Source organism: Triticum dicoccoides, unplaced genomic scaffold (assembly GCF_002162155.2).
Source record: "Triticum dicoccoides isolate Atlit2015 ecotype Zavitan unplaced genomic scaffold, WEW_v2.0 scaffold79217, whole genome shotgun sequence".
Lineage (NCBI taxonomy): Eukaryota > Viridiplantae > Streptophyta > Magnoliopsida > Poales > Poaceae > Triticum > Triticum dicoccoides.
In genome coordinates this window covers 60,349-76,589 of record NW_021300310.1, presented here as the reverse complement: position 1 = coordinate 76,589, position 16,241 = coordinate 60,349, and the positions used below count along the sequence as shown (strand labels likewise).

Below are 16,241 nucleotides of genomic sequence, written 5' to 3'. Positions count from 1 at the left end.
CTCTCTCTCTCTCTCGCCGATAGGTGGGAACCACCTGCCAGGCCTTCTTCCCTATGCCGGAGGAGTTCGAGCCTCGCATGCACTCGCCGCCCACTGTTTAAATCCTTCGGGAATCTATCGCCTCGCTTTCCCCCTTGCTCACGAAGCTATCCTATAAACACCCCGTGACCCTGGCTCCCTTTTGCCCAAAAACTCTGAACCCAAGACCACGCCTACCAGCCGTATGGGAGAGATTGATCTTGCTCACCGACGCAAGTTCGACAGGAAAATCCATCGCAGGTGAGCACCCTCGACTCCTCAATATCTAATTGTCGCCTTCTCTCTTCTTTGTGACCCCGTTTGACACGGTTTCGACGCATAGGAGCCACCGGCTCGTCTTCGCCCATTCTCACTGGAGTTCCTCGGACAGTGAAGCTTCTCTGAGCTTGCCCCGCTCGCTCCCGCCATCATCGATCACCATTTTCACCACCGTCGGACGCATCTCGCTCCGTCACATCCACTCGACTACTCCGCCACCTGCTGTGACCACTGGAGCATCGGGACCGTCGACATCGAGTGCCACCGTCGCTTACCCTTTGCGGTAACCTGCCATTGAACCTCCTCCATCCGATCTGAAATTAACGCATAGGTTTATATATAATCTGGAGCTGCAAATTGGTATGTGTTTAACCCGATTTTCTTTGATTTAGTTAAACTGAACTAGCAGTTTAATAAAATAAAACCGCTATGTTTTTTATTTAGCCACAGCCGCTCAATTTTCTTGATTTTCGATCGTCCGCCGCTTAAGCCCCACAATGCATACCCGTAGCCAATCGTGTCGCGCCAGGTGGAACGTCATGCAGCAGTGGCAATGTAGCACTTTCAGAAACGATGCCATGGCAGAGTTTTTCTTCTTTAGATTTTCTTCAAAGTTTCTTATTAGTATATGTTTAGTTCTACAAATCCAATGGCATTGATTGTTTTTCGAACTGATTCATATTGATCCCATCTATCAAGCAGACCCAGAAAATAATATTTTTGAAACTTTGAAATTTGAAGTTAACTAGATTCAAGTTTAAATTTAATTAGGCCATAACATTCAATCCATAACTCTGATTGATTTGATTCTTTTTGCAAATTGAAGCTCTTCACATCTATTTTCTTCTAGCATCATAATCACAGAAATTACCTCCTGTTAAAACATGTTTTTGTCTAGAAGCTTGGTTTGGATCTTTCTGGAGTTTTTGCATACTTATAGTCTTTGCTTTTATTTTGGATCTTTGATTGCTTATGTTTGTGCTATTGTTTGCTTATGCTAGATTTTTTGGAGTGCGAGACTGGGTACTATCAATTTTAGAGTTCAGGAATCATCATCAAGGCAAGTTCGCACTTTGATCATACTTTTACATACCCATGTTTTTGATATGCACTTAGTCCCACTTAATACTGTACATGAGTTGGAATAAGTTGTGGTTATGCTTTGTAGATCATTGAGGTGGGAACCTATGAACCTTGAAACACCTCAGGAATAGTTATTATAGTTATTTGCTTAGCATTGCTATTGTAGACGGGGTGGTATTCCTAAATCATGAAAGTTGTCAGAGAGTAGTAGATATGACCAACTTTAATAACTTTAATCAAACATCTGGGTGGAATAGTTGCATGGTGAGGGGCACCCTGGAGTAACCAGGGATTTACCTGAGTGTCCTGGAGTAACCAGGGGATCACTCTTGTATGGAAAGCCACCCAGGTTCAAAGGGATCAAACAATCTTTCATGACTAGAAGCTTACGTGTGCGGACACAAGCTATTATTGGCTCTGGCTTAGTTGAGTAGTTTGTGGGAACCATTCCGGGTAGGCTAGCAGATGTAGGGGAATGTAGGTGTATCGGCCTATCCATTGTTAAGGGGTAACATATCTCAAAGACTTTGTCTCGATATTCCGGTTCTCAAACATCAGGCAGTGTGAGGACTACAAAGGAGATGAGTGAGTCTTGTGGGGAAATTTGCACAAACCTCCCTAGAGTGTAAAACTAATCGATTAGTCCTGTCCTCGGTTACGGACAACTTGAGCATCTAGAAGTGAAATTATTGAGTCATCTCATCATTTTTAATGAATTGGGTTATAAATAAATTTGGGTTTGGATTGAGCAGGAGGAACCATCAGTAATTTAATTAATTTGATATAGGACAAAATTAGATTTATTCAAAAACTTGAATCTTAGAGCCTTCCACCGGCCAGATTTTATGCAGAGATAAAAATTATCATTTTTATTTCAGGGTGTGACATTGCCAGCATATTCCATATGCTGACTGACACGACTGCAATTTATCATGTTCCAGATTATTCCGACGAAGAGTAATGTGTGATAGGTCGTTGTTCTACACTCAATTCTACCAGTGGAGTTGATGGGCCCATTATTCTTCTATGCTTCCATAGTATGTTGATTTAGATGACCTTCAACCATATTTATGTAATAAATACTCAATTTGAGGATTTTTGATGTAATAAAGTGTGTGATTGAACTCTGTTATTCATCAAGTATTGTGTGTGCTAGCAAGCCGATTCATGGAATAGCACTTAAGCACAAAGACTTCGATCCATTTGGGTCGGGTCGCTGCAATCTCCCTTCATTCGACATGAACTTCATAATGTTGTATGATGTCTAAAAGTTTGAATCGCCAAAAAATCTGGAAATAAAATAATATAGCGAAATTGCCAAGTAAGCACTGCACCAACTAGCTGATACTGTGCGAGTTGAACCTAGCTCAGATAATTAGGTTTCTTGTGTTCGAACCAACCTACCAAGGTTCAAGTCATGGACTTGCCGGTAGTGCTCATATTTTTCTGAATTTATTTCAGTCGGTGATGCTCGTTCAATGTGAGGGGACGTTCTCAGCAACTACAAAGGCACCTGAGGTGACTTCGTTAATTTTATGATGTTATGCCGACTCAATATCTCGGTGTTCAAAGGGATAGGGTATGCGTGCATGTGAGCATCTGTGTTTGTAGTTTTTTACTATGTTATAAAAAAACTACAGACTTTGTATGCATGTCATGGTTGTTTGCTCCCTTTCAATATTTTACTTCCTCCGTTTCTAAATATAAGTCTTTTAGAGATTTTACTAGAGATTACATTCGGATGTATATAGACGCCTTCTAAAGTATAGGTTCACTCATTTTGATTTGTATGTAGTCTATAGTTGAATCTCTTAAAAGACTTATATTTAGGAACGGATGGAGTATAAAATAATAAAATGCTAACCCAACAACGGTAATTAATTAGAGCACAAATGTTCACTCTTGAAATGGAAGGACGGAAGGTTAGTCTCTGTCGTCGAGTCCCACGAGGACATAGAGAAAGCAATGACATGGGTCTCTTTCCTTCCCTTGTCCCGTACATTGGCACAGAAGCACAGGAACCAGGAATCAGTGGCAACGATTTGGGGACCTCCTCGCACAAAACGCTGTCTTCGGTAGTCCATGACAGCCACGAAATTGCACCACGCCTCGCAAGTAGTGACTCACGGGGGAACAGGTGGTAGCAGGCTGGCAGCTCAGGCGTAAGAGGCTCCGAGGTGGAGGAGGCCGGAGCTGCCGCACTTGGGGCATAGGCCGACGCTCTTGGGCACCATGAAGTACATGAAACACGCCCTGCACCCGACCGCAACGAGCACGTGGCTGGTGGCGTGCCCACTGTCGCTGGAGGAGGGCTCGTTACTAGGGAAGAAAGACGAGAGCACGGACGAGACGCCGGAGCTCCGGCTGCTGCTGCTGCTGCTCTCCTCGTCGTCGCCGTAGCCTTCACTATAGCCGTCGCTGTCATCATAGCCGTAGCCGTAGCCGCCGGTGACGCTGGACGCCGCGGAGGTGTACCCAGAGCTGGACGACGAAGTGAAGGCTGCGCGGTGTGAAGTGAAACAGGTGGACCGCGGCGTCGACAAGGCGGAGCAAAGCGACGGCGTGCGAGGGTCGATAGTCGTCCGGGTGCCGTCCTCCCAGTTGATGTAGTACACTTGCCCCGTCTGCATCAGATCATTAGGAAAAAAAGGTAGCAAGTTCAATAAATTCCCTGTAGCATCTAGGTGTTGAGAAAAATCGTGGAAAAGTAGATGTTGAGAGAAATCAACTAAAAATAGAAATGAGGAGATGCTGCAAAAAAACTTCCAAAATGTATGTACATCTTGATTTGAGATAGGCCATGAACACAATGTTTGATTACCAAGCAAAAGGAAAATGTTTGACAACTAGAACCGATGGACATCAATACAGGGGCAGAGCAATGTGGAATAGAACTGCTGGATCAGATGAAATGTGCTCTATGCAACTCGTGACCTCGCAGGGAATATATGCAAGATTCTCTTCGGTCAGTGTGTGACAGTTGTGTTGGTTTTTAGTTTTTTTTTGCGGGTGTGGTGGTTTTTAGCTTGGAAAAAAACAGAGATGAGTGCGGTGAGAATCAAAATGAAGAGGTGCGAGTGCGGAGAGTATTTGTGTAGTAGAAAATAAAATGAGAAAACCCGCAACATATTTTTTTCTAGGATTCGGAAATCGAACGGTGAAGATTCAGGTAGTGTTTGGTTCTCTTAAAAAAAAATTCTAGTCCCGACAAAAAAAGTACCTGGAAGCAAACACCCCTCAGGCTACATCGCACCTTATTTTTAACTAACTTTTTCATGTCACTTGTTTGTTGGAAGCAGGGTGGCATCTATCCTAGCGCAATAAAGATCCTCACAACTCCGGTGATAATCGATATGGCTGTGGTCCAGAAGAAACCTATGGCGAAATCTAGCTTTACAAAGAGAGGGAGACAGAGCAAAAAGGAATGGATCCACACAGATATGTCAGGATTTACAAGACAGACGCAGATCTGATGGCGCACTAGGATATTAGTAGTATTTCAAGAAGAGAAAACAGCAGCATAGCAATGGGGGAGAACAAGTTGCCATCCAGCGGAAAGGGTCGAGCCTTTCTAAAGCTGGAAAGAAATCACAAGGAGACGGATCAAATAATCAAAAGGAAATTTTGCAAGAGAAAAGAGTTGCCGGCTAGGAACAGATTATGCAAGAGTCCAATAACAAGAGAACAAAAGAGGGGGCCAAAACTGGAGGCGATTAATGAAGCTCAATCCGTCTCAAGTGTTCAGCCGCTTTGGCCATTAAATGATGCGAATGATTGACCCATCGAATCCGGGCCTCAAAACTACGAAGTACAGGCATCCAACTACCTCGTAAGCCGCTTGTCATTTATGTCCAAATGATTGGGAGAGCGCACACGCCCATGCACGCACGCGCACGGGGGCGCACGGCCATCGATCCCATCCCTGGCGGATGTTCGTTCTCCCTCCGATTCGGATGTTGTGAAGGGGAACAAATGACGGAATGTGTAGATGGGGACGTGTGCGTACCCGGATGTCGAGGCACTGCTGCCAGTGGTAGGGCAGGGCGACGTCGGAGTTGAGCTCGACGGTGACGCCTTCGCTGTCGTTGCTGCCCTCAGCGCCCCTGGCGTGGCCGTGGCGGTGGCGCCGGCCCGGCCGCCAGCCGCCGCCGTTGAGGGAGCAGCTGCGCAGCGAAGAGGCGATCATCTCGATGTTGGGAGCAGTGGCCATCCAGAGCGGCGACAAGGAGCGAGGGGCCGGTGGCCTCTGCCTGCCGGATGGTGGGTGGAAATGGGGGAGGAAAGTGGAAAGGGAAAGAGGAATTTCTTCTTCGCTTTTGGCCGTGGTGTTGTTGTGTTCGTCGCGTGGGGTATCCCGTGACCGTGAGCGAGACCAGCGGGGTGGGCTGGCCAAAGGGCTGCAAGAGTGGCTCCTTTCCCTGGCTGGAGCCACGGAAGCATTACTAGTAAATCCTCGAACCATCAAACCCTCACTAGTGTTTTAAGGGTCCAAAAATAATTTTTTTATGCACTTTTACGGATTAAAAAATAAAGGCAAGGATTAGAATCCTCAAACCCAACCTTTATAACGGAATATTCCCTATGAACGACGTTGTCGTTGCGCGCGGGAGGTCGACGGGGCGGCCGCCGGCGACGGGGGCGACTAGCAGCGGCGACCGCGGGCGTGGGCGCGGGAGTTGGGAGGATTTTTCCCTCCCGCGCGAGGATAACCGCCAAATGAGGGTTGGGGTAGGTTTTGCTCCCCAACCCTTACTTTTGAGGATTGGGAGAGGGTTTGAGGGTTGGACCTTTAAAAAAAATTGAGGGTTTGAGGGTTAAGGGGTTCTAGTCTACGGCTTTTTTTTAACGAAAACTGTAAAAAAGCAGTCATTTTAGGGGTTCGAGGGTTTGAGAGCTCTACTAGTAATGCTCTCATATAGTCCAACGTTTTTGAAAAAAGTCATATACTACTCAGCGTTTGTTTTGTGTGCTACCCTCTTTATCTTTTTTTTAGGATGTGCTACCCTCCTTATCAAAATCATGCCGATAACTGCCATACGCGCGGGCTACCAGGGGTCGTGCCGCACGACCCGTTCGGTGTTTCACCAAGCCAGGCTGATGCGGAGCATCCCAAGGTCATCCTTGATAGAGGCTAAGGTGTCCCGATGTTTCGATGAGATGGTGGCTATCGTTTTCTGTGGGAGTCGACCTTGACGATCCGACTACGAACGTGCGAGACATCGCGCCTTAGCAATTGCTAAACCAACTTCCGAGGGTTATTGACCACGCCGGAGCACGATCAATCTGACCACGAGGGTCTGTTTCCTGCGAGCAAACGAAGAACAAGCAAGAAACTGAGATTGCAATCGGGATATTGCGAATATAAGATGAAAGCTTTATTGATCAAGGTGGGGTTCTGTGACGTCTTGGTCTGGTCGTTGGACACAAACGAAGTACGCGAAGTTGCAGCTATGGCAAACTTTTAATCTAAACAAAACCCAAAGTCTAAACGACGCCCTAAGGGCTGTATATATGGAGGAAGAGGGGGGAATTTCGTGGCCCTTGAGGGTGGGGTCCGAAACCAACCCTAACTCTTGTTTCCCCACACATAAGGACTCTAAAAATAGCCTATACTTAAGTATTTCGAAATTACATGGGCCTGACCCATTAATAAGGTGACGCAGCACCTAGAATAGCCTATGGACGAATATTATGAAGTGGCATCTTGTATATTTCGTCCAAGGCTTCATGCACTACTTATGGCGGCTTCAAAGTCCTGAAATCATCACTTGTAACTCCGTTCTTGATCCCCTTGCGCATGCCATCAACTCCATGCGTGTTCTTGCTCCAATGTTCATCCTTCTCCAAGCTAGGCCCTTCATTTGTAAGCAAAACAAATGTATCCAATTTAGGCAGCATCATAATCTCATGAACATTAGAATCATTACTAAGAAACGAAAGTACCTGGTAATTTAATTGGCATGCGCGAGCTCTAGTAATTGGTCCAGTATATGTAACAGTAGGGTCTGTGGGTGTAACAATGGTATTGATGTCCTCATCAATCCTCATGGACCTACCTACGTCTCCTACGACATCATGTGGACCAATGACAAGAGCCCGAGCGAAGGCTATCGAAGACAAGGTGAACTCACTCCTCTCCGAACTACCACTTTCTTTTTTTCCAAGAGTACGCAAAATGTGTACCTTAGCTTTATAGACGAGAGAGAGTTATGTACAAGAAATACAGACGACGGAATGCACTACCACACACGGCATGCACGTCCACCCCTCGACTCCACACGTTAGGCTACTACTCTATACCATGCTGAACTCCTCTCCCTCTCGCCGATGCCCATAGCCTAAGTTCCTGGTGGATAAGATCGATCGTTCCCCACTCATTGGCGATGTTGCTGTTGCAAAAAACTCTGTCGTTTCTCTGGTTCCATAGGTTCCAGCAGAGTGAAATGCAGATTGTGTCGAATCCTCTCCGATGTCTGTTGTCAATGCGCTTTCTAGCGAAAACTCACCAATCGCCTAGTGTATCCTCCGTGGTTGGAATCAAAGCTTCATCCACGCCCAGCTCTCGGAAGCACAGAAACCACACTTGTCTCGCATATACACACTGCAGAAGTATGTGATCCACTTTGTCCTCCTCTTGGTCACATAGGAAGCATGCTGAGCTATGATCTTGCAGACCATGCCTCTGCTTGCGGTCCGAAGTCCACACTCTGTACTGGAGTGCAAGCCAAATGAAGAGCTTACAGGTCATCGTGGCCCAACTGCGCCAGACAGCCGAGGCGCATTGAAATCTTACCCCTCCCTCACACATCATTTTTTATGCGGAGCATCCCAAGGTCATCCCCATGGACCTACCATCGTCTCATCAAGTGCCTAGTGGACCCATGACTCGATCACGTGCAAGAGCTCTTGAAACCGAGGTGACATCTCTCCTCTCACAATTCCACTTCGATGCACATGAAGCATGGCTACTACCTCACATGGATACTTTGTGCATACTCAAGTACCATGGAGAAGCTAAGGAGCAAGGACAAGAAGAAGAAGAGGAAGATGGACGAGAAGACGGAGAAGAAGGAGGGCTGAAGGAAAAGTCTCAGCCACCGGACGACCGGCCGGGACCGGACGTCCGGCGCCTGAAGCATCAGCCGAGCCCCAGCGAGCGGACGTCCGGTCCAGACCGGATGACCGGTGCCCCTACACCCGAAGCAAATGAGCGGACGTCCGGTCCGGACCGGACGACCGGCGCACCTGCACCCGAACCCACATCAGCGGAAGTCCGACGTTTCCAGATGTCCGGCACCCCCATCACAGAGCAGAACCAGCGGACGTCCGGAGGACACTGGACGACCAGCCGCTCCTGAGACACCGGACGACCGGCCACCAGCGGACGGCCGGTATCTGGCTGCGTCCAGATTCAGGCCCGAGGCCCATGTACCCCTACTTTCGCCCCATTTGCACTTAGACTATAAATAGACCTCTCCCACCTCTAAGCGGATTCAAGCCCCCTTTACGGGAAGATTCCCTTGTGGATTCAAGACCTCCTCACGGAGAAGAACCGGTTACCGTGTATCGTCCCTAGTTGTCCGTGGATTCGTGTATCGTTCTATGTACTCGAGGATCTAGCCCATGTGTGACTTATTCGTGTCGGTTTAGTGATTTCCTCTTGTGTTTTCCTTCCGTTTTCCCCGTGTTCTTCGTGATTTCCCCGGGATCCGCTCCTTTCGTGAAAGATCGGGCGATTAGGGTCTCTACCCTACATCATCTTGGTATCTAAAGCCAGGTTGATCACGATTTCGGAGCCCCCTCTTCGTTTTCTAGCTTGATTTTGTTGTTTTTCGTCCTAATCCGAAAATCCCCACAAAAATAGCCCCAAAAAATTTTCTTGTGTTTTGTGAGTTTCGATGATGTTTTGTTGGTTTTGATCCGTGAATTTGTTGTGTTGCAAGTGGATCTAGCCATCCCCCACCATCTCCACCTCGAAATCCATCCAAAATCCATGAAATCATATCAATTTTGACCCCGACCTACCGGACGACCGCAACTTACTGGACGTCCGGAGCCGCAGGAACCACCGGACGTCCGACCTTACCGGACGACCGGAACCTCTAAACTGAGCTGAAATTAGCGGATTTCCGACCCTACCGGACGTCCGGCGACCGGACATCCGTCTATTTCCGGACGACCACTACTCTAAAAACTGATTTCGCTCAAATTTTGTTTAGGCTTCCACCACATCTTCCGCTACACCACCTCCGACTTCCGCAAACATTGCCAATATCCCATCCCACTGTTGGAAATATGCCCTAGAGGCAATAATAAAAGTATTATTATATTTCAATGTTCATGATAAATGTCTTTTATTCATGCTATAATTGTATTATCCGGAAATCGTAATACACGTGTGAATACATAGACCACAATATGTCCCTAGTGAGCCTCTAGTTGACTAGCTCGTTGTGATCAACAGATAGTCATGGTTTCCTGGCTATGGACATTGGATGTCGTTGATAACGGGATCACATCATTAGGAGAATGATGTGATGGACAAGACCCAATCCTAAGCATAGCACAAAGATCGTGTAGTTCGTTTGCTAGAGCTTTGCCAATGTCAAGTATCTCTTCCTTTGACCATGAGATCGTGTAACTCCTGGATACCGTAGGAGTGCTTTGGGTGTATCAAACGTCACAACGTAACTGGGTGACTATAAAGGTGCACTACAGGTATCTCCGGAAGTGTCTATTGTTTTATGCGGATCGAGACTGGGATTTGTCACTCCGTGTAAACGGAGAGGTATCTTTGGGCCCACTCGGTAGGACATCATCATATGCGCAATGTGACCAAGGAGTTGATCACGGGATGATGTGTTACGGAACGAGTAAAGTGACTTGCCGGTAACGAGATTGAACAGGGTATTGGATACCGACGATCGAATCTCGGGCAAGTAAAATACCGCTAGACAAAGGGAATTGTATACGGGATCGATTGAGTCCTTGACATCGTGGTTCATCCGATGAGATCATCGTGGAACATGTGGGAGCTGATAGAGGCGAGGGTCCCGATCTTTCGATGAGATGATAGATATCGCTTTGGTGGAAGTCGACTTTGACGATCCGACTACGAACGTGCGAGGACGTCGCGCCTTAGCAATCGCTAAACCAACTCCGAGAGGTTATTGACCACGCCGGAGCACGATCAACCTGACCACGAGGGTCTGTTTCCTGCGAGCAAACGAAGAACAAGCAAGAAACTAAGATTGCAATCTGGATATTGCGAATATAAGATGAAAGCTTTATTGATCAAGGTGGGGTTCTGTGACGCCTTTGTCTGGTCGTTGAACACAAACGAAGTACGCGAAGTTGCAGCTATGGCGAACTTTTAATCTAAACAAAACCCAAGGTCTAAACGATGCCCTAAGGGCTGTATATATGGAGGAAGAGGGGGTGGGTTTCGTGGCCCTTGGTGGAGGGGTCCGAAATCAACCCTATCTCTTGTTTCCCCACACATACGGACTCTAAAAATAGCCTATACTTATGTATTTCGAAATTACATGGGCCTGGCCCAATAATAAGGTGACGCGGCACCTAAAATAGCCTCGGGACGAAATTTATGAAGTGGCATCTTGTATATTTCGTCCAAGGCTTCATGCACACATTATGGTGGCTTCAAAGTCCTGAAATCATCACTTGTAACTCCGTTCTTGTTCCCCTTGCGCATGCCATCATCTCCATGCTTGTTCTTGCTCCAATGTTCATCCTTCTCCAAGCTAGGCCCTTCATTTGTAAGCAAAACAAATGTATCCAATTTAGGCAGCATCATATTCTCATGAACATTAGAATCATTACCAAGAAACGAAAGTACCTGATAATTTAGTTGGCGTGCACGAGCTCTAGTAATTGGTCCAGTATGTATAGCAGCAGGGGCTGTGGGTGTAACAATTGTATTGATGTCCTCATCATCCTCCCCTTCTTGAAATGAAGTCGTCCTCACCCACATAATGCTTCAAATCTGCAATGTTAAAAGTGGGACTAACCCCAAAATCTGCAGGCAACTCAAGTTTATATGCATTATCATTTATTTTCTCTAACACCTTAAAGGGACCATCAGCACGTGGCATTAGCTTTGATTTGCGCAAATCAGGAAATCTATCCTTACGCAAATGTAACCAAACAAGATCTCCAGGTGCAAACACAACATGTTTTCTACCCTTATCTCCAGCAAGTTTATATTTAGCATTCATACGCTCAATGTTTTCCTTAGTTAACTCATGCATTTTTAAAATCAATTCAGCATGTTGTTTAGCATCAAAATTAACCTTCTCCGAAGATGGAAGAGGCAACAAATCAATAGGTGCACGAGGTAGGAAACCATACACAACTTCAAAAGGGCACATCTTAGTAGTAGAATGCAATGAACGATTATAAGCAAATTCAATATGAGGCAAGTATTCCTCCCACATTTTCTTATTATTCTTCAAAACAGCCCGAAGCATAGTAGACAACGTTCTATTGACTACTTCAGTTTGTCCATCAGTTTGGGGGTGACAAGTAGTACTAAAAAGCAGTTTAGTCCCCAACTTAGCCCATAAACATCTCCAAAAGTGGCTAAGAAATTTAGTATCACGATCTGAAACAATAGTATTTGGCACACCATGCAAGCGAATAATTTCACGAAAGAACAAATCAGCAACATTAACAGCATCATCGCTTTTATGACATGGTATAAAGTGTGCCATTTTCGAGAATCTATCCACGACAACAAATATGCTATCCCTCCCCTTCTTTGTTCGAGGTAAACCTAAAACAAAGTCCATAGATATATCCTCCCAAGGAACACTAGGTACAGGCAAAGGCATATATAAACCATGAGGATTGAGTCGTGACTTAGCTTTTTGACATGTAGTGCATCGAGCAATAAAACGCTCAACATCCCGTCTCATCTTTGGCCAAAAGAAATGTGTAGCAAGTACGTCCTCCGTCTTCTTCACGCCAAAGTGTCCCATTAATCCTCCTCCATGCGCCTCCTGCAACAACAAAAGACGAACGGAGCTAGCTGGAATGCATAGCTTGTTAGCACGAACACAAATCCATCGTTAACGACAAACTTGTTCCACATTCTTCCTTCTTTACAATTCTGCATTACATCTTTAAAATCAGCATCATGCACATATTGATCTTTGATGGTCTCCAAACCAAATATTTTGAAGTCAAGTTGTGAAAGCATAGTATAGCGACGAGACAATGCATCAGCAATAACATTTTCTTTTCCCTTCTTGTGTTTAATGACATAAGGGAAAGTCTCAATGAATTCAACCCATTTAGCATGTCTACGATTCAGTTTAGCTTGACTTTTAATATGTTTCAAAGATTCATGATCAGAATGTATAACAAACTCTTTGGGCCATAAATAATGTTGCCATGTTTCTAAAGTCCGAACAAGAGCATATAATTCTTTATCATAAGTAGAATAATTCAGACTAGGCCCACTTAATTTTTCAGAAAAGTATGCAACAGGTTTGCCATCTTGTAATAACACACCTCCTAATCCAATTCCACTAGCATCACATTCAAGCTCAAAAGTCTTATTAAAATCAGGAAGTTGGAGTAAAGGAGCATGTGTCAACTTATCTTTCAATACCGTGAAGGCTTCTTCCTGTGCGGTACCCCAAACAAAAGGCACATCCTTCTTTGTAAGCTCGTTGAGAGGTGCAGCAATGGTGCTGAAATCTCTCACAAAACGCCTATAGAATCCCGCGAGGCCAAGAAAACTCCTCACTTGTGTGACCGTTTTGGGCTGCGGCCAACTCTCAATAGCTTCAATCTTGGCTTTGTCAACTTCAATTCCCTGTGGAGTAACAACATAGCCAAGAAAAGATACTCGGTCGGTGCAAAAGGTGCACTTCCCAAGGTTACCAAACAAACGTGCATCACGTAGAGCAATAAAAACAACACGTAAATGTTCCAAATGTTCTTCCAAAGATCTGCTATAAATCAGTATGTCATCAAAGTAAACTACCACAAATCGTCCAATGAAAGCACGTAAAACTTCGTTCATTAATCTCATGAAAGTACTAGGTGCATTAGTTAACCCAAAAGGCATGACTAACCACTCATATAATCCAAACTTAGTTTTAAATGCTGTTTTCCATTCATCTCCCAATTTCATACGAATTTGGTGGTAGCCACTACACAAATCAACTTTGGAGAATATTGTAGAACCACTCAATTCATCAAGCATATCATCTAGCCTAGGAATAGGATGACGATAACGAATAGTAATATTATTAATGCCTCTACAATCAACACACATACGTGATGTACCATCCTTTTTCGGCACTAGAATAATAGGAACAGCACAAGGACTAAGGGATTCGCGTATATAACCTTTGTCGAGAAGCTCTTGTACTTGGCGCATAATCTCCTTCGTCTCCTCTGGATTGGTACGGTATGGTGCACGGTTTGGCAGTGAAGCACCGGGAATTAAGTCAATCTGATGCTCAATCCCTTGAATAGGCGGTAATCCCGGTGGCACGTCTTGTGGAAAGACGTCAGCGAACTCCTGCAAAATGTTAGTGACAGCAGGAGGCAAAGAGGAAGGCACGTCCTCGAATGAAAATAATGCCTCTTTGCACACAAAAGCATAGCAAACAGATTTGCTGAAATCTAGCTCATCAATATCAGATTTGGTGGCAAATAAACATGCACTTTTCAATTTAATTTCAGAAACAACACTAGATGGTTTATTATTAGGCTTCATTTGTTGCTCAAATTCTTTTGCCACAATCTGATTTTCACTCTTATTCGTCTCCTGTTTTGCTTTATTAGCTCTATTAATATCATCTTTCAAAATGGAATCAGGAGTCATAGGAAGCAAAGTAATATTTTTATCCTTATGAACAAGAGTATAGTGATTGTTTCTACCATGGTGTACAGAATTTTTATCAAATTGCCATGGTCTACCAAGTAATAAGGAACATGCTTGCATAGGTACCACATCACAATCAACATAATCAGCATATGTAGAGATACTAAAATGCACACGAACAGTACGTGTTACCTTAACCTTGCCGCTGTTGTTGAACCATTGGATGTAGTAAGGATGTGGATGTGGTCTTGTGGTGAGAGAAAGCTTCTCCACCATCTCCATGCTAGCCAAGTTTGCTCTGATACCACTTGATAGAGGCAAAGGTGTCCCGTCTTTCGATGAGATGGTGGATTTCGCTTTGGTGGAAGTCGACTTTGACGATCCGACTACGAACGTGCGAGGACGTCGCGCCTTAGCAATCGCTAAACCAACTCCGAGAGGTTATTGACCACGCCGGAGCACGATCAACCTGACCACGAGGGTCTGTTTCCTGCGAGCAAACGAAGAACAAGCAAGAAACTGAGATTGCAATCTGGATATTGCGAATATAAGATGAAAGCTTTATTGATCAAGGTGGGGTTCTGTGACGCCTTTGTCTGGTCGTTGAACACAAACGAAGTACGCGAAGTTGCAGCTATGGCGAACTTTTAATCTAAACAAAACCCAAAGTCTAAACGATGCCCTAAGGGCTGTATATATGGAGGAAGAGGGGGGAATTTCGTGGCCCTTGGTGGAGGAGTCCGAAATCAACCCTATCTCTTGTTTCCCCACACATACGGACTCTAAAAATAGCCTATACTTATGTATTTCCAAATTACATGGGCCTGGCCCAATAATAAGGTGACGCAGCACCTAAAATAGCCTCGGGACGAAATTTATGAAGTGGCATCTTGTATATTTCGTCCAAGGCTTCATGCACCCATTATGGTGGCTTCAAAGTCCTGAAATCATCACTTGTAACTCCGTTCTTGTTTCCCTTGCGCATGCCATCATCTCCATGCTTGTTCTTGCTCCAATGTTCATCCTTCTCCAAGCTAGGCCCTTCATTTGTAAGCAAAACAAATGTATCCAATTTAGGCAGCATCATATTCTCATGAACATTAGAATCATTACCAAGAAACGAAAGTACCTGGTAATTTAGTTGGCGTGCACGAGCTCTAGTAATTGGTCCAGTATGTATAGCAGCAGGGGCTGTGGGTGTAACAATTGTATTGATGTCCTCATCATTAAAGGGACCATCAGCACGTGGCATTAGCTTTGATTTGCGCAAATCAGGAAATCTATCCTTACGCAAATGTAACCAAACAAGATCTCCAGGTGCAAACACAACATGTTTTCTACCCTTATCTCCAGCAAGTTTATATTTAGCATTCATACGCTCAATGTTTTCCTTAGTTAACTCATGCATTTTTAAAATCAATTCAGCACGTTGTTTAGCATCAAAATTAACCTTCTCCGAAGATGGAAGAGGCAACAAATCAATAGGTGCACGAGGTAGGAAACCATACACAACTTCAAAAGGGCACATCTTAGTAGTAGAATGCAATGAACGATTATAAGCAAATTCAATATGAGGCAAGCATTCCTCCCACATTTTCTTATTATTCTTCAAAACAGCCCTAAGCATAGTAGACAACGTTCTATTGACTACTTCAGTTTGTCCATCAGTTTGGGGGTGACAAGTAGTACTAAAAAGCAGTTTAGTCCCCAACTTGGCCCATAAACATCTCCAAAAGTGGCTAAGAAATTTAGTATCACGATCTAAAACAATAGTATTTGGCACACCATGCAAGCGAATAATTTCACGAAAGAACAAATCAGCAACATTAACAGCATCATCGCTTTTATGACATGGTATAAAGTGTGCCATTTTCGAGAATCTATCCACGACAACAAATATGCTATCCCTCCCCTTCTTTGTTCGAGGTAAACCTAAAACAAAGTCCATAGATATATCCTCCCAAGGAACACTAGGTACAGGCAAAGGCATATATAAACCATG

At 44.8% G+C, this 16,241-nt stretch overlaps 1 protein-coding gene across 1 annotated transcript; it reads right to left on the bottom strand.

The window, feature by feature from the left end:
• Positions 1-3,229: 3,229 nt before the first annotated feature.
• Positions 3,230-5,780, bottom strand: LOC119347893 (uncharacterized protein DDB_G0271670-like). Its single transcript, XM_037616375.1, has 2 exons — positions 5,387-5,780; positions 3,230-4,004 (listed from the first exon to the last, which is right to left on the bottom strand). The coding sequence occupies exons 1-2, from the start codon at positions 5,588-5,590 to the stop codon at positions 3,537-3,539; spliced, it is 672 nt and encodes a 223-aa protein (XP_037472272.1). The 5' UTR covers positions 5,591-5,780; the 3' UTR covers positions 3,230-3,536.
• Between the last annotated feature and the right edge of the window lie 10,461 nt (positions 5,781-16,241).